A 19397-nucleotide genomic window follows, 5' to 3' on the forward strand; every position below is an offset into this window, starting at 1 on the left:
GTAAAGAATTAGATGTTTAAACAGTAAAGATAAACTGGATCAAAACTACAGTTACAGTTAAAGACACAGGTAAACATACATGACTGTTTAATTCAAAATCACATTTTTACATAGAAGAAATATTACATTCTGATCTACCAGTATGGCTTTTTCCATGAACAGGTGGGTGTTTTCAGATTAAAAAACCAGAACTGTTAGTTGTCTAAGAACTTAAAATTTAGTATGTTAGGGAGAATTAGTACCAAGAAATGAAAGTGAGATTAAAGCGAAGTTTTTAACATCAAAGTAGACACCACTATGATTTATTTTTGGAAGACATTTCACCTTCGCTTTTATTATTTGTCTTAGCTATGGCAGCATTTCTCACCTGTGAACTTTCATCGTAAGAAATGGAAAATAAGGTGTTATTTTTGATAGACTAAAATGCACCTGAGCAAAGCAAAATTAAAATTGAAAGGCTAAAGAAAGCATTTAACTGAAGCCAGTTTTGGCTTGTGGATGTGCATGAAATAAAACAAAAATGACAGTTTTTGGCACGTATCCACATTAAGCTGTAAGGTGATTTAATAGAAGATATCTAATAAAAGTGACCAGCTCACAATGAAACTGTACAAGCCATTAGTTCACATTTAAACAATAAATCTGATTGCAGTTTAGAGCACAAGAACATAACTTAAAATCCTATTTTATTCAAATTTGAAAAACTATATTGATTTTAAGTAGTTTAAATACATTCATTCCCAGTCAAAGCCTTACAGTAACTGATGATTTTCAATCACACACACAACCAAGTCATAAATCCCTGAAACATGGATTTATTATAGGAATACTGATAAAACCTTAACAGAGATACAAATGATACATCACATAGTGTCTTACACCTTAATGGTAAGTACTTGACTATGTTGAATTGGTAGATGCATCACTCCTACTGTTAGACACTAATACCATCCTCTAGAACCAACTGGTTTAAATTGAATTCACAACAGTTTGCAATTACCTAAAAAAAAAAAAAAAAAGGATCATTTCTCCCCGTCCCCCCCCCATCACACTATAAAATGTTCAATTTCTAACCTTTATTTCAACACTGGGAAAGAGAATCACCCAGTTATGACAGGAACATACTAAGCAAGGAAAGCCATTGAAGTGAATTTTAGAAAGTCATTTCAGAATCAGTGTCCTTGCAGAGATTTAATATATAGCAGGACTTCTCTAGAAATAAGTCAATTGGCGTATCTTTATCCTGTGCATCTTAGGGCTTTACCCTATCAGTTGATCTCGGGATTCTTGAAGTTTCTCTCATTCTGGCACTGAGTTTCTGTAGATTAGGGCAATTTCCAAATGAAAGGCACTCTGTTATGGGTGAAATCAGAATTATCAGCAATGCAAATGGACAACTTGTAACATACTTAAGAGAACTGTTGTAGTCTACATGAGGTTTAAAATTAAATACTTTCCTTAAAAAAGGTGGAAAGATATTTAGATCGGCTATAGAGCATGTGTCTGCATGCACAGACACTAGCCACTGTACAAGCACAGTGATCTGCCAGTATCTCAACTGTTCCTCCCCATCTTCCCTCCCCCCTCTTTGTCTTCCCAAAGCTTTTTTGGATTGGGCAAAACCAAAAGCTTCCAAAGTTCAACTGCACCATCAGGTGACTTGCAGAATGGCTCAGGGAACACCACTGACCAGCACTACCACCTGCAGCCCGGACAGCAAGCAGCTTTGGAGAGTAAGTAGCAAAGGTGATCCCCTAGTAGAATGAGAGCATGGACACATAATTACTTTGTCCCACTCCTTTCTGCTATTTCTTCCCTTCTCATTACCCTTCCCCCCCAAGTCCCACTGTAAAAAAAATCCATCATCTTGGGAATAAAGCTTTCCTTAGTGATAGGAAAACTCATGCTTGTTAGTCTGAATAAGGGATGTGCAAAACAGAAGTCATTTCCCTGAGGCAAAGATCTTCAAGTCATGCCTATCTTATATTGTCTATTCTTATTTCAAGCTGCTGAAGTATTTGGCACAACGAGGCCTTGATCACTGACTGGAGTCTCATGGCATTATCACAGTCTAAATAATATAATTATACAGTAAAGTAGAAGTTACAAATGTTTCATTCTCTCCTTCTATTTTGGTTTCTCTCATTTACTTATTAAAATTCCTTTCCTTCTTAAGGATGGCATTCAGTTCCCTGTGCAGAAAGGTAAAGTGACAAACTTCTACTGTATTTAAAGGTTGCCACAAATACTGAGTGCCTAAAAGGGGCAATCACAATAGTTATTGGACTCAGTACATGAATAACAGGGTAAAAGTTACTAGCCTGTTATATACAGGTCAAAATTGGATGATTTAATAGTCTCTTACATCATGGAAAAACTTCCAGGGAGATAAAAAAAAAAAAAAAGAGTCATGCTGTGAATGCTTCCGGTCTAAAACACTAAGAAGCAAAGCCTGAAGCCAAGTCTTTCCAGATTTCCCTTTTAAAATATAAATTGCACTTCTTATACAAAGCAATCCAAAGTCTAAACCGCAGTAAAAATTTGAAGCTGCTTTTCTGTACCAGAGTAACTCTTTGTCATTTGAAGTACAGGCAACTTGTTTTCAGCTGTTCTGCTTGTAGAGCCATATGCCCTACACCTTTCTGCTTAAAAAGTGTCTGCCGTTGAACGCCATGCCACTGGGTGGGTACTGAACAAAACAAAAGAGTTTAAGGCCTTTATCTCCACAAGGAGCTGAAAGTTGTGGTACAACCCATGACCAATACTTAATATACAGCACACCCCCACCCAGGGCTCAAATAATTAGTCATTCTTTCTAACATTTGTTGCACAAGACAATCATACCAATCAGCAAGCAACAGTGCCAGTTAAGCATTTTTAAGGTCTCAACAATCCATAACAAAGGGCACTTCCGAGAAAGATAATCTTAAAGATTTGGTTTTAAAAATAGACACCACACTCACATTCAAGGGACATTCTTCACTTTTAGGCCTTTGTCACAAATCTGAATCTTTATTGTTCTGAAATAAATGCTATAAACATAAGACTTAAAACAAGAACTCCAACTTTCAGTCTCAGAAGAGGTGTGGTTCAATGCCCATATCACATGTAACAAGAAAACTTCCTTAAAAAAGGAAAAAAATTACTGTAAAGTCTTTCATAAGAATGAAAATGCAATCCTTTTTTCTCATTAGTTTGTGTACAGGCGGGCACCAAAAAACTTGCATTTTCTTTTAAATTCTTGCTATGACGCTTGACGAACTTTTTGCCATTCAACAAATTCATCCAGAAGCACAGGCCCTGCAGATGGACAAAACTTGGTGTTATATTTACCAGTGTCTTTCAAACATTTCCACTTAACGTATGATAGTTAAAACCATTAGTCTAGGTAACATCCATGTCAACCACTATAGCTAAATACTTATGAAGACTCAAATACGCCTGCAATCACTGTCGTCCAAATTTCAGAATTGCACGTAATTAAAAACAAAGAACACAATGGGATGCCTAAAGCAATTCAGTCATAGTAGGACTGACTATCAGCTAAGTGGAGATTCATCCTCATAAGTCATTTGTCACATATTAGTAGCTAGAGAACTTTATAATTCAACAAGAATTTAATACATATATAGCAAAATACAAGTTGATGTTTATAGTTTTGTTTCCAAGTCTACATTTTCACCTAGCAAGTCTCTACACTAGATCTTTGAACTGGATAGAAGTGCACTCTGCCACTGCCCTATGAGCAAAATTAGTATCTGCAGTTTGAAAGCATGTGACTATTAGGACAGTTTTTCTATGTATTGTTGAAGAATTATTTTATACCTTACAATATTGTTTCTGTTACAGGAATTAAATGTACTCATGTTACATGCCAACTGAAAATACTAAAAATAACAGTTGAATGAACAAAGTTATTAATACTTACATGCACCATCTTCATCATAGTTGCTAAGATCTGCATGGACAGTTCTGCTGAACTCTAGCACGTTGTACCACTGATCCTTGTTCATAACTCTATACTTCGATTGCTAGGGAAAACAATTTAATTTTTACAAAACTGAAAATGTCAAATGACATCTGACAATACTGCATATTATTTCTAGCTTCTCTCATTTTGTTTTCTGTCAGTTCCTAATAGACAATTCAGTGGATGACAATGGCTACTATTCCCTTGTTTTTCCAACCTTTTCACTACACAGTACATATTTGGTAGTTCTAGAACAACATAAAATAGGTTCTCAAAAGAAGATCTGAGCAAGATTGAAATACCAGGAAATCGATTCAGTGCTCTGATGCTTTAAAAATTGGCAGATTGCCATTTTGTCCTGAAGTAGGGTGTACTTAGTGAAGACATTTCTAGAATGAATAACTACAGAAATCTCCAGACTACATATAGCATGATCATAAAGACACACTTTCCAATGTTAATATTGATTTGAAGCCAGGGAATAGTATCAAGCCAAGCATGCTCCTCAACATATGCACATCCACACTACCAAGTTGCTTATAGCTGAGCAAAATCTTCCAGAGCCACCCACAGCTTTAGTCACCTACATATCACACCTACAAAAAGCAAACTTTAAGTTCAGCACAGGTGTAGTCACAGTCACAGGTGTAGACCTGCAGACAAACAGGTCAACAAGCATGCCATCATCCAAAAAAGTCAAGGAAATGTGTACCTCCAGGTATTGATAAAATACTGAAAATAGTGGCCAAGTTCTTCCAAGCAAAAGAGCTAACATGGATTTTGCAGTATCAATATCAAGACTTCGCTGGTCTTTATCCTAAGGTCAAATAAAGAAAGCACAAAAAACACTGAAGTACAAGTTCATTAAAAAAATTAAATTAGAAGTTCTTTAACATTCCAGTAGTCTTACCCTTGCAAAATCAAAGGCATATCTGTAGATATTCTTAAACGATGAAATGTCATTCAACTGTGACCGCAAGAAATCAAATTTACTCTGTAACTTTTCTGTACAGTCACACCTTAAAATAAAGAAAAATGTGTTAGAATTTCAAAGCAAAACATTTCAACCATTCCAGAAAGTGTAAATCAATTAAAAAATCACCAAAATACAATCATCAGGCTTACAGTAGTAATACCATGAAAGTGACTTGAATGCTGAACATGTTCAGTATTTTACTGACACGATGAATGCTGTGGTTCAATACTATAAGCAAGTTTAAAAAATAATTTATCAGCATCATAATACAGTCTCAACTTTACTTCTCAAATAGTCTTTCTATGCCATACTCTGCAGTTTATATTAATATCCGGAACTATTTTATCTTTTAATCATTTTGAAAGTTTGCAGACAAGAATATCCAATGTACATTAAGGTGATACACAAAATCCTTATTTATAGCTGGATTTTCTGTCATGTGTCTCTGAAAAAACAGTAGAAAACACTTCAAATCTGTACATGTTTATGCCTGGTGGACTGAGGAGGCACTCTGCAAAAACTTAGAGGTCTGTGAGTGGTTTATGACTGATAAATGCGAGCTCTTATAAGCCTATCACCTGGACTAGTCAGCAGCTATTCAACAGAAAACTCAAGGTTGTACTACAATTTACAGGTCTGCTAGTTGGCATGAAAATCCTTTGCCAAAAGATTGCCCTTTTTAGGCCCAGAAATTATTTCTAATTCCAGAAATAAAGGTCTTCATGTATTTTTATTTAGCAATGACTTCTGTTTCCAAATAAAAAAAATCTGTTCACTTCACCAACACTGGCACTGGAGAACATAACTTACACCTGTAAATCCTCCAGGAAAGGCTCACTCAAAAGAAGAGGTATTACACTATAATCACATTTTATTTTTATAAGATAATGGATGCTTTGAGTAAAAAAATTAACTTCCACCTTGTCCTGTGTGACAGAAACAATGCTTTCAGTAACACAGGGAAGATGCAACATGCCTATGTATTTACTTTGGTGCACGTGTCCCTCTGCTGGCAGCCTGCCTCTCTGAGAACACTGCATCTTTCACAGCTCCTTCTGGACTTGCAACACAAACCCACAGCCAAGGACACTTCAGGAATACTGCAGCACATTGCTAAGATGTTGCACTTCTGCTGTGCTTCCTACTCCTCAGTTCTGCTAGCCTGCGCGTGCACCTATGGCTGTCTCTATCAGAAGAGCTGCAAGGAGAGTGTTGAGCAATTTGAGCTGGTGGAGCCTTTTTGTTATTGACTCTAGCAGCACCAAGTCCAAACTAAGGTCAGTGTTAAATAAATAAGGCTAATAGCTAATTAGGCTGCCTAGTTAAATGACAAGAGCTAACATTTTACAATAAAAATATATTAAGAACTGTTCAAAAAAAACTTAGGTAAAATTGAAGGTATTTTCCCTGTCTTCAACTATCTGATTGTCTCAGTGTTGTATCCTTTAACCCTTAAAACATGATCATGAGTATAAAATGAGATGACCTTATAGAATAACATCTTTCTGAATTTAGACCTTCATACTGCAATCTCTCTCTACATTTGAGTAGAAGTCCACTAAATACACATTCAGGTGATTATGCAGCTTGTGTACTAGTAAAATAGGCAAGTTACTTACAGCAGGCATTTTGTCAAAGGTAACCTGGCTGAAGTTACTTAACATACCATGGATCCACACAAATTTCAGTATACCTACACTTCCTACAAAATATTTTGTTGAAGTTCCTCAAATATTCATAAGTGTAAATACAAAGTAAAACTTACTGTCTACTGTACTACTGGTAATGTGTTGTAACAAGTGATTTTCTTGACATAATTAGTGTGAAAGTGTGCTAATTACCATGTCTCAAGACTCTTGAGCTGTTGTCAACCTATTTAAAGCTGACCAGTTAAATGGATCGTATTCAGACATGCGCTACTCTCAGGATCTGCAGGGACAAATCTCTTAAAGCCATTTAAGGCACTCCCACACCCAGGCAGTGATTTTCTTCACACCAGTGCACTAAGGAATAGTCTATCTTTTTTTTTTTTATACAGCCATTTGGGTGGCTGCACCATGAACAAGATGACCGAGATCACCCAGAATCGTTTTCCTAACTTAAAAAAAGCCACAACGGCCTTTTAATTAGCATAAGTAAAGTGACAGCAAACTAATGTACAGAGACATGAAAAATACACGAGTTCTCAAACTTGCTTTGATGGAAAACGGCATTAAAAGCCACCTCAAGAACAACAAAATGACATTAGCTTACTGTATTCTCTTCACACCCCTATATAGTATTTATAACACAGAACTTAAATTAGCATCACAAAGAAGTCCTATTTTCGCTTCTATTGAGGTGGAGAGCTCATTTGAGGCATAGCTGACAGGGGCAGAGTAAAGGTAGAGAATCTCCTACTCAAATATTCCCATGTTTATTCACACATACTTGTCTCTTGTTCAATTAGGAAGAAAATTAAGAGGAATACAAACATTAAACTAAAAGCATCTAGTAATGGTAATGTATAAGTAGTTTGAACGGTCTATTAATCTACAAGCCATATCCCCTCTCTTCCTGACAGAGATTCAGCCCTCCTAAGAGAGGAAAGGAATTAATGAATCATCTTGCCTATCTGTTCTTCATGTTCTGACAGAGGATCTTCTGAAATTTAGGTTTTAGGTAGTAACTGAAGCACGGAGAAGCCCAAGAAAGTATCAGCTTAAAGAGCAAGGGTGCATTTTTTTCCCCCCATGTTCTGACAATGCCAAAGTTTTGTTACGTAAACTGATCTATAGGTCTGGAGATCAGAAATCAGACTAAAGCATACACTAAATATTTACATGATGCTTTGCGTTAGCCCAGCAACAAAGAAAAAGAAAGGCAATAGCTACAAAAATTCAAAAGCCAAAAATGAGCTGGTATTAGGTTTTCAAGAAAAAAAAACAACAACCCAGGTAAGTTTTTACTAATAATTGCAAACAGACAAATTATAAACCTGGCTTTCCAACGCTGTGCATCCCCCTCCCACTGCCCTTTGACTTCTCTCAGAAGAGTTTGAGATAACCAGTTTTCATATATATGTACAGGACAGTGCTACCAACACAACACACTAGAATCCTCACTGATGTACTCAAGTCTGATAAGCTGCCATTTACTGCTTGAGCCACCTTCATTTTTGATGGTATATCACATACTTATTTTTCCTACTCTCTGAAGTGGAAGTCTCATCAGCATATCAGAAAGCTACAGGTTAAAAAACACAAATTTTGGTGGTCACTAAGATTCAGGCACCCAATGTTGGCATCTAAACGTAGGTAAGACTTCAGATTTAGGTGTTGCCATTCACAGAGCTCTAGTGAAGAAACCCTTAAAAGCAATTTGGGTGACCAGTCACTAGGCCTTAGCATACACCGAATACCTCCCTAGGCTCTGCTACACTGACTGGATCTCCAAAGTCTGCAAAAAGAGCTTAAGAAATCCAGCTCTTGCATACAAACCACACTTGTTAATCTGGAGCTGAATTCCAGCCAGCACTGTTCATGCACTTGCATTATGCGGAATTCCATGTGTTTTAGAATAAGGATTCTGTAATATAAGTCAGACTTAGAACACACATGGGGCTTTTAATGCATTCTAATGTCATTTCTTCAGGCAAAATTGAAACAATGCTGTGCAAGAATGTAATAATACTCTATTGCTTTAAGCATAAATCCTTCTCTCTGAAATGATTTGTCAAATCTATCACAGGAAAATAGATTCACTCCCCTCCCCCCCCCATACAATATTAAACGATTCAAGCCTACAGATTTATGCTCTTTTTAAGATACTCAGTCTTCAGTTCCTTCATATGAAGGTCACAGCTTTATCCAGATGCTTAGTCTACAAACCTATGACTAGCACAACTTGTATTGTTTTGCTCCCCCTGAGTAACTGTTTAGGCTTAGCAGTTGCTCTGATTACATGTCCGTTTATGTAAGAGCACACATCAGTACTGCATTTTCTCACTTAAACACATTAAATGTGAAGCATGACGAGCTCTAGTCTTGAAATGAGTATTCCTAGCTACGGCAGATTATTAGATAGAAATACAATCTACAGTATTGGCTCTGAAGAGCTGCCAGACTTCATGCATTTTTGCGCGTACCTTCTTGCTAGCCTGGCTGACTTTTGAAGCCTTCCAGTTGGGTGAAAAACTAAGTACTTCAGAGAAGTGACTCAATCATATCCGTTTACACACTGCATCCAAAAATTCATGCATACAAGTTTACTTGAATGCAGTATCATAACAAGTCACCCTTAAAACCACTTGTGTATCATAAGTTTCATGAAAAACAGACAAAATGTGATGGTTGAACCAAGCCTCACCAAAGCAGATCAGTTTCATGAATCATGCTCTTTAGCCAGAACATTATCTCACCAAGAATTCCTACTCACTGAATGATGTGAGGATTGTATTTATAAATCAAAAGTGTTATTTTACCTATGTATTAAGCATTGCTTCTGACCTGTGTCTAATAAATAACAGTAAAATGATCAAAGATTATCATCAACAGTCCTTATCTATACAGCTTGGAAATTGGTAACAAACTTCTCAGAATACCAATGCTGAGATGTTCACAGACATCTCCAGATCTGCTTACATGTGTCTGATAACCAGCCTGGTATTGTGATATACCTTTTTTCTTATAAGATGTCGCCAAAGCCTGATTTAATTAACGTTAGACAAAACTCTGAGTGAATGCATTGGATTCACAATCTGATGAAACAGACCAGTTATTTCCAGTTGGTGACTGAGACCGGACCCCAAACCGAGAAGTTCTGTGTCTTATTGCCAATGTACACAAAACTGAGGGCAAGGATCATTAAGCTACAAAGAAAAATTGAACACACATATGCAACAAAAACAAAACCACTTACTGTAACGAAGTCATCCCCTTTAACCATTCTTCCTTGGTAAAGAACCCCATGCTTTCAGCCTCTAGCTTCCAGGCTAAAACTAACATAATAATCTGGAGGGGAAAAAAATGAGTTAATATGTAAGACTGATTTCTAGATGCCAATGAAGAAAATTCCAAGCATTTAAACGCTCCAGCAATTGTACATGCTTGCACTTTACTTGCTAGTAATAAATTAATAATTCAGCCATGTGCAATCATGCCCTTAAATTTAAATTTTTCTGAAGATGAAAGTGCTACTACAATAAAATAAACAAAAACAAACAACAGCTGCACATAATTGATGTATTCAGACGAAATCTTAGAACAACTCCTGAACGCAGATACGCAACGCTTTGCTTACTGAAGTTAAGATTTGTATACAGAACTAAATCTACTAATCCAGTAACTCCTTTTAAAGGGTTGTTAGTATCGCAGAAACGTACATTTTCAGGCTCAACACCGATGTCTTCACAGAACTTTTCCATTCCTTCAGGCCCCACAACTTCATCAGGACCTTCAAAACAAAAGGAACCAGACAAATATAAGTAACATTCAATGAAATGCAAGTAACATTTGAATTGCATCATCGCAAAGGTTACACACTAGAATTAGACTACATTTCATATAAGCTATCTTTAAAAACAATTAATTATTCTATGAAGTAACTATTGTGTTAGAACCATTACATCATCTATGACTTGGAGGTGAGTACGTTACCTATGAAATAACAATATGGACTATAAGCAAAACTGAAACAGAACTGTTGTGAACTACCTCCCTAGAACAGCAAACATTTTGCTTATGTGAGTTTTCATAAGCCTCCAGTGAGCTCCACATTGACACAGCAAAACTCATTGAGTATCTCTGCTCTAAAAATAACATTCTTCAAATAGTTATACTGACAACAACAAAAACCTCTATTTCTGTCTGAGTTACTGATACGGATATTACTCTTTCAACAGTGTTAGCATTATAGGTTTACACTAACACAGCAGAGGATGAATCTAACAATAATTATGTTAAATTCTTTATGATGCTAAATTATATAGGGAGAGGAGTAAATCTGAAAAATGCTACGCATATTAACCACGTATAAAGCAGAAAAAATCTTGACTATATTGAAATTACCTTGACTGGGGCCACAACAATTAGAATGCTGTCACTTTTTCCTTTTAATACAAAGAATGCTTCCAAAAAGCAGCGATACAGCATATTTAAAGAGCACATACGGACACAGTGTACAATCAGTTTTATCTCTGAATCCCTCTGGTTTCAGTTAGTTCTGTTAAGCCTGTTGCAAAATGACTCCTGCTCAGCATCCAAGTATTATCAAACGGTTTGCTGACATTCTATTTTGATATATTTTGGATAATTATGTTAACATGGTTTTAGTGAATATGAACCTATGTAAAAGTTAAAGGCTGTATGTTCCACACCAAAATATCATTTTGTGATACTTTTGGCAAATGTTGCTACTTAAACAGAAAACCTTTTTTTTTTTTTTTTTTTTTTTTAAACTCTATACCTGTCTCCCCTTCATCTGCATCTGCTGGTTACTCTAAGCAGAACTCTTCAGGAGTTTGGATAATATACTTGGCATAATAATTCACTACGAAATAAGAACATACTAAATAAAAAGGTATTGAGAATGACTAGTATTACAGGAAAATAAAACAACTGGCATTTAAGATCACAAACCCTTACCTCTTCAAAAACATTGCACAACTTTTTTTTTAATATAGCTAATAAGGCCCTTATATAGAACATGTTAAACAGCCTGCAAGTTTAAGGTATGACGTAATTATGAATTATTACACACACAGAGGAGTTCTCTGGTAATGACGTCAAAATATGAATCAGTTTTCTGGCACAGAAATCATGTATACAATTCATACATTATGCACTGTATGTACACACAGAGGTACACTCGATACAAAGATTTGATTTCTCTACTTCCTGAGTATATGGAAATATATGTATTTAACTATAATTTCACTGGAAACCCATTTTATGCTAAAAATGTTAGTTAATCGATAATCTAAATATGGCATATGTATAATTTTGTATACCCAGTTCTTGATTCAACAAGAATATTTATAGGCATTAAAAACTATGTGCAGGTAACTCAATACCTACAAACTTTAAATGAAGAAAATCAACAAAACAGAAAGGAAAATTTTCCTAGGAAAGACTGATTCCAAAAGAGCATGCCTCAAATGCAAATTAGAAAGTAGATTACTAGAACCAGCAGTAGTTCATTACACTGGAAAGACTGCCAGCAAGGTATCAGTTCCAATTCACATATCCAAACCAATTCCTGGCAGATAAATCATTTCATACTGAGAACTGGTCAATAATGAGTTTTAGCCTCCAATTAGTTATGGTGAACTTCAACTAGTGACTAGACAAGAAACTCTTAACAGTTCACAGATCTAGAATTTCTAAGCATATAGTTAAATGGAGTAACAGTTTAGTAAGTAAACTGCAGTATACACTGGATATTTACTGAAGGCAACTTATGCCCAAACTTTCTCATTGTCCTTTTAAAATCAGAAGCAGAATCATTCAGTTCAAGCGTAATACCAGTTATTTCCATTTTGAAAAACACCATAAGAAATTATAAAGCACAGAGGAAAGAAGAAAAAAATATAGAAAAACAAATACTGAGAATTACTATAGCTTTTACTAACAATTTAAGTGCATTTTATAAGGAATTGAATATGGACATACCTTTTGGGCCTACATGAGCACAAAAGTGCAAATAATATGATGTGTTAGTTCGTTTTAAACAAAGTCATATCAGTTTAATTACCAATACACTACATTATTACCTGCATATTCATAAAACCAAGCTAGGCACTTCTTGCTTGAAAAGTGTTCCTCTCCACTTATTACTTTACCAGGGGCTTGTGATCTGCAATAGCTTAGAGAAACACAAGGGTAATAAGTGTTATTTTGAGAAATGGGAAATAAAATTAAATTTTAAGTGTTTATTATTAGTTCAAACTAGGTAAACTGTTTCACAAAGTCAATATACATAAAAAGCTGAATTTGTTAAGAGACAACTGTCAGTCATCCTATTTCAACATTTGTTGAAACAGAAAGTTACCCTGAAATGCAACCTTCTCATAGTCTAACTTACTGCAAATATTACTTTTCCTGAACTGCCAGAATATTGTCACCCTGTAGATATTAAGCCAAAATCCCCACATACAGATATTTAAAACATCACTGCTCAGTAATTCAAACGCTCCATTATCTACTTATATTAATATATACAGGCATTTAAAGTAAGGTCTCTAATAAGCAGCATGATCTTCAAGGGTGCTGAATATGCACAGATCCAATTTAGGTCAACAGGAGCTGCAGAGTTTGACATACATAAAAGTCAGGCTATTTATATTTAGGCATCCAAATTTGGAAAGAAAATTCAGTCAGTTTATTTACATTAAACATGTAACTAAATCTCCAAATTCTATAGCTGTTTGGTACACATACCGGAATAGCAATATGCAATCTATGGAAAGACCAAAACTACTCCGCAAAGGCAGATCCCACCCCCCACATTATTTTCCTTATGTGACATACAATCCCATTTTCCTAGGAAGTGATTTTTTTGTTGTTGTTATTCTTTGAAAGAATAGAGAAAATAATTGATTTCTTCCAGTAAAACACTAACTCATGAAAGCATCTTTGTTCAGTCAGGAGTTACAGCACCTTTACAACACACTCTCCTCTCAATACAAATTACATACTTTTACAGCATGCTAAAATTTCTAAGAATGAGGTGAAAATTAACACTTCCCATGTATTGCTTTAAGCTTTGCTAGAAGGAAAAGCAACACTTTCTAAGATGAAGCCATATGTGCCGAAACCTGCAATTAAAGATGTACTACAGACAACCATCCATTAAACTGCCATTAAAAACACAAGTCCCTATAAAGAAAGAGAGCCATACTTTTGCTTGATGCTTTCACTCAGTATATAGCCATGTATACCCATCTGTAATCAGTTTTTATTAAAAAAAAAAAGCATTATATACCTATATAAAAATGTTATATTAAAAATACTTGTATCTTTAATATTTTGTTATTAGCTAACAGATACTTATTTACTTCATAGTTTTTGCCCAATCAATGACTACTACTTTAATGCAAAGCTTTTTATTTAAAAAAAAAAAAGTTTCCAAAACATTTTGTCGAGTCAAAAGAAGTCAGAATAAAGTTCTGGTCAGCAACAGTCAAGAAAGATGAACTGAAACTGGAACAGCTGCAGAGAAGGGCTAGGATGGCCAAGGAAACTGAAAATCTCTTAGAAACCAGAAGAATTTGGCTTGTTTAATTTAAAAAAAAAAAAAAAAAAAAAAAGCACTCCCTCCAAATGCACATGGAGGCAGAACCATGAGGAAGAAGCTTTAGATAAAGAATGACTCAGTGATCCTTGGGGATCCCTTTCAACTTGGGATACTCAGTGATTCTATGATAATGTTGACACAAGAATGCTTATCGAGCACTGGTTGTGAATAACCTTAGACTGAAACTACAAGCTCATTAACAAGTGCAAAAAGCGAGCTCCAGAACAGTTACCCAAAGTGATCAGTCATAACTAGATAAATGCCTAGGGACTTCTAACCTCAACCTCTAAGGTCAACCTATGAGGAAGGGCACACGCCACAGCTTCTTGCAATAGCCATTCCCATAGCATTGATTTCGTAAGCCTTTTGTATTCTTATGTCCTCAGGATGTTTGTCGTAACCACTATTTCACTGACATACTTGGAAAGGTCTAATAGATTAAGGAGGCAACGGTTCCTGAAGAAAGCCCTGCTGGAAGCTCCTGCTACACTGTGCCAATGCTTTATCATGCTAATGGCCATTTCAGGTGCAGAATCACAGCATCATCTAGATCGGAAGAGACCTCCAAGATCACCAAGTCGAACCTCTGACCTAACACTAACAAGTCCTCCACTAAATCACATCATTGAGCTCTACATCTAAACGTCTTTTAAAGACCTCCAGGGATGGTGACTCCACCACTTCCCTGGGCAGCCCATTCCAATGCCTAACAACCAGTTTGGTAAAGTTCTTCCTAATATCCAACCTAAACCTTCCTGGCACAAACTTAGCCCATTCCCCCTTGTCCTGTCACCAGGCACGTGGGAGAACAGACCAACCCCCACCTTGCTACAGCCTCCTTTGAGGTATCTGTAGAGTGCTATAATTACCATGATATTAATAAAACCGCTGCAGATATTAATGGCCTTCCTACGCATTTTAATCAACGAAATGCTTCGAGACGCTTCAGGCTGTGGAATTTATTAACGAAGAACGCCTTGATTTTGTTTTGAGGCGTGCTGAGGGCCACAAGCGGCCGCCCTGGCCCGCCCCACCCCGCCGGTACCTGCCGAGTTTACACTTCTTGAGGCCGGCCTCGTCCTGCGCCGCCGCCGCCGCCCCCGCCGCGGCTTTCCTCTTCTTCTTCACCGGCATCGTCCTGCCTCGGGGCGGGGGCCGCCCCGCTGCCGGGGGCCGCGGCCGGGGCCCCGCCGGGCTCAGCGCTGCGGCGGCCGAGTGCGGAGAGAGGAGCCCCGGGGAGCCCCGCGCTGCCCCCTTCCCCCCCCCCCGGGCCGCGCAGGCCCCACGGGCCGGGAGCGAGGAACCGAGCGGCGGCCGCTGAGGGAACGGCGAGCGGCCCGGACGCGGCCGCCGCTGGGCAGGAAGTGACGGCACCGCCGGGGCGGGGCTGCCTCAAGACCACGCCCCTTCCACGCCCACGCCCACATATGGGCGGGACATCCCCACTTTCCCCCCGCCCGCAGGCTCGCGGCCTCTCCTTGGCACCGCACCAAGGGGGCGGTGTCTATTCTAGGCCACGCCCTCAGTGGGCGGGGCATCGGGGCGCCCGGGGCCGCCATTTGCCGTCACCATAGCAACGGGGCCTGGCAACGGGGAAGCGCTGCCAGGCCGCGGCCTGCAACATGGCGGCGCCGGGAGACCCCCGGCAGCGCTTCCTCGCCGCCACCGCCGCCAACTACTTCGGCCTCGAGCCCGTCGCCGCCGCCGCCGCCCTCCGCGGCCGCCCCGAGGTGGCCGGCTTCCTCGACGACGGCAGCCAGGCGCTGCTGGCCCTGCGCCACTCCGGCGGCCGCCTCAGCGCCGCCACCAAGGTAACGGCGGCGCCCGCGGCGCCTCGCGGAGGGCTCTGAGACGTGGGGTGGTGCCGCGCAGCTGTGGGGAGAGGAGCGGTTGTAGGGTGCGGCGTGGTTTTAGGGTGAGGCGGAGTTTTAGGGTAATGCTCGGTTGTAGGGCGATGCTCCGTTGTGTGGTGACGAGCAGTTTTAGGGTGCTGCATAGTTTTAGAGTAATACTGCATATGTTTAGGGTAGTAATAACGTTCAGGGTAATACTTATGTGTAGTTTTAGGGTAATACTCAGTTATAGGGTAATGCACAGTGGTAGGGTGATGCGCAGTTGTAGTGCAATGCTCACTAGTAGGGTGATGCACAGTTTTAGGGTGCTAGGTAGTTTTAGGGTGATGTATAGTTGTAGGGCAATGTGCAGCTTTAGGGTGTGGCATAGCTTTAGGGTGCTGCACAGTTGTAGGGTGACGAGCAGTTTTAGGGTGCTGCCTAACTTTAGGGTGCTGCGTAGTTTTAGGGTACTAGTTGCAGGGTGATGCACAGTTGTAATGCAATGCTCACTGATAGGGTGATACACAGTTTTAGTGTGCTGGGTAGTTTTAGGGTAATGCTCAGTTTTGGGGAGCTGTGCAGTTGTAGGACAATGTGCAGCTTCAAGGTGACGAGTGGTTTTAGAGTGCTGCATTGTTGTAGGGTGCTGTACAGTTGTAGGGCAATGCACAGCTGTAGGGTGCTGCATAGTTCTAGGGTGGTGCATAGTTTTACGGTAATACTCAGTTGTAGAGTGATGCACAGTGGTAGGGTGCTGCACAATTGTAGTGCAATGCTCACTAGTAGGGTGATGCACAGTTTTAGGGTGCTGGGTGGTTGTAGAGTGATGCACAGTGGTAGGGTGATGCGTAGTTTTAAGGTGATGAGCTGTTTTAGAGTGCTGCATAGGTGTAGGGCGCTGCACAGTTGTAGGACAATGTGCAGTTGTGGGGTGACGAGCAGTTTTAGGGTACAGCATGGTTTTAGGGCGATGCTTAATTTTAGGGTAATACTCAGTTGTAGAGTGATGCACGGTTGTAGGGCAATGCTCACTTGTAAGGCGTTGCGTAGTTTTAGGGTGCTGTGCGGTTGTAGGGTGATGCGCAGTTGTTGGGTGCTGCACAGTTGTAGGGTGATACATAGTTTTAGGGTGCTGCGTATGGTGGCCTGTGGGATGGCTTGTTGTCTCACAGGTGCCAGGGGAAGCCTGATGCACAGCTTGTTTGCAGGCAACCCTTCAGGCAGGTGACAGGAAGAAAGACCACATTGCCAGTACCCATACAGCACACGCAGCCCAAAATGCGGCACCTGAGCTTCACCGTGCAGAGTGACCTGTGCTGGGTGCCAGACGAATTCTGTGTCCCGTCATTCTGCTGTGAGAGCAAGGGCACGGTGGCTGCTGCCTCAGTGACACTTCCTCGTGTAGTGGCAGGTGGTGTAAGGAGTTGGTGACGTGTGAACTGCTCTGTGGACCAGTGGCTTACATATGGCTGGTGTCAGCACCTCTTCAGACTTTAAAGTCAAGTGCACACTACGTTCATGCAGGGGACATGTGCGTATAACAGCTTGGAGTGTGCTACTTAGCCACTGTCTAATGTACAAAGCCACTGTCAGCAGCTGTGGAAGGTACATCAAGTGTGTACAGGGGCCACGGTGTTCAACTGTTGTCCCACTCAAATGATGTTTGTAGAGTATGGGGAAAAGTCATGGCGTTGGACCTGTTGGACCTTAAAAGTCATTTAAGGACCTGCTAAGAAAGTAAGCCTGGCACTGTCTGGTCAAACTGAAAACTGTTCTTGCTAGCTTTCCATTTCTTTTAAAAGAAAAAAAAAGTTCACAGGTGTTTACAATTCCACAGAATTTGGGATTTCACCTACTGTATCATTTGCTAATTTTTTTTATCACCTTAATAATGTTCTTTTGTTTCATGGATTCTTCTTTGCCCCAAATAATTTCAGCACTTGATTTTAAGGTAACGTTTAGAATTTTGTCCACAAGTAGGACTGTGAAAGTAACAAGAGTTCTGACATCTTGAGATTTTACTGGTGAACGAGCAAGCCTTTCTCTTTCCCTAAGTAGTCAATGAATTGCAGTAGAGCTCTGTATCTGCAGACTTACAAGGTCAATATTGAATACTGAGAAAGTTATTTCCAAAGTAATGCTGTATAAAAATGCAATAAGAAAGTTTACATTCTTCACATTTATTCTTCTCAAGGCACACGAGTTTCTATTTTGTCCTCATAAAGCAGTAAGCAAAGCTTTCAAAATAGAATAAGTAACTTTGGTGTTTGTGGATGGTTTATGATGAAAAAGGCATTACATATTCGATGTTGTAAATTACATATCAGGTTCCTGTCAACTCAAGAATGAGTATAATAAAAGTTTTGTTTTTCTGTGCAAATCAGGTACTACCAGAATGTTATCAGAACACACATGGAATAATGTGGTAATTTATCATTTTTTTCTTGATGTAAATTGTTTGTGTAAAGGGTAATTTAGTGTAATACGCAGTCAATCACAGTTTTATAGAAAAAGAATTTTTTTTTTTGATTTTATTATTACAGATTGAAGCTACCGATTCAAAGAATAATGTGTTGGTATTCTTTAAGCTGCGACCTGATGTAATTACCGAAGATAATCTTCACAGTAATATCCTTGTGTCATCTATGCTAGATTCACCAATTAACACCCTTTATCAAGCTGTTCGACAAGTTTTTGCACCAGTATTACTGAAGGTGAGCAATATACTGATTTAAATGGTCTATAGATTTAAATTGAAAAATTAGAGTTCCACTGTCTGTATTACTTATTCTGACAAAATATTGTATATTATAAAAATAAAGTACTTTAAGAGCTTAAATAATGCAAGATATTTCTAATTTCTGAGTTAAAGAAGGCGTTTTATCATATCGTCTCACTGAGGATAACAGGAGGGTTCTGGATATGCGTGTGCCAGACTAGAAACATGGAATACACAGTGCTGTGGTTATTGGAGACATGGGCGCCTTACCTCCCTTTCCACCAGTAATTCTGAGCTTGTGTATTTTTTCTGTTTTAGATGTTTTATATTTTATCCAAAACGCGTATGTCAGTATCACGCAAAGTATGATTCCTACAGAATGTCAGATAGGTGAACACCTGGCCTCTGGATTAGTTTGTACAACTGCAGTTTTTATAGATCTGATATTTTAAAATGTTCTTAAGGTTTTGCTTCATTTCCATTAAAGAACATGTTTCTTTTGTGGACTTTTTTTTGTCAAAAACAATTATCATGTCTATATTTCATTATCTTTACAAGCAGAATTTCAGCAGTTGCATGTTTTTAATTTCTTGCACATTACAACATTAATAAAGTAATTTTCGG

General features: G+C 38.8%; 2 protein-coding genes across 2 annotated transcripts in view; one reads left to right on the top strand and one right to left on the bottom strand.

Moving 5' to 3' along the window:
• Positions 1–1069: 1069 nt before the first annotated feature.
• On the bottom strand, positions 1070–15570 carry DCUN1D5 (defective in cullin neddylation 1 domain containing 5). The gene is made up of 8 exons (XM_084306165.1): positions 15265–15570; positions 12697–12788; positions 10309–10379; positions 9846–9937; positions 4881–4989; positions 4683–4787; positions 3929–4031; positions 1070–3300 (listed from the first exon to the last, which is right to left on the bottom strand). The coding sequence occupies exons 1-8, from the start codon at positions 15351–15353 to the stop codon at positions 3245–3247; spliced, it is 717 nt and encodes a 238-aa protein (XP_084162291.1). The 5' UTR covers positions 15354–15570; the 3' UTR covers positions 1070–3244.
• A 271-nt stretch (positions 15571–15841) lies between these two features.
• The window catches only part of DYNC2H1 (dynein cytoplasmic 2 heavy chain 1), a gene marked incomplete at both ends in the record, with an annotated part of 168631 nt that continues 165075 nt past the window's right edge, over positions 15842–19397 (top strand). Inside the window, 2 exons of the mRNA XM_084290865.1 lie at positions 15842–16030; positions 18598–18768. Coding sequence (XP_084146991.1) covers positions 15842–16030; positions 18598–18768 — 360 coding nt within the window. The remainder of the gene's footprint in view (positions 16031–18597; positions 18769–19397) is intronic.

The sequence above is a fragment of the Netta rufina genome (genome assembly GCF_964035555.1).
Source record: "Netta rufina genome assembly, chromosome: 1".
Lineage (NCBI taxonomy): Eukaryota > Metazoa > Chordata > Aves > Anseriformes > Anatidae > Netta > Netta rufina.

Bases quoted from the DNA above. Each gene is read 5' to 3' on its own strand.
- DCUN1D5 (XM_084306165.1), bottom strand. From the start codon at position 15,353: ATGCCGGTGAAGAAGAAGAGGAAAGCCGCGGCGGGGGCGGCGGCGGCG. The intron at 4,032-4,682 runs GTACACATTTCC...TGTTTTCCCTAG, and splicing joins TATTTTATCAATACCTGGAG to CAATCGAAGTATAGAGTTAT. The intron at 3,301-3,928 runs GTAAGTATTAAT...GTCCATCTGCAG, and splicing joins CTATGATGAAGATGGTGCAT to GGCCTGTGCTTCTGGATGAA.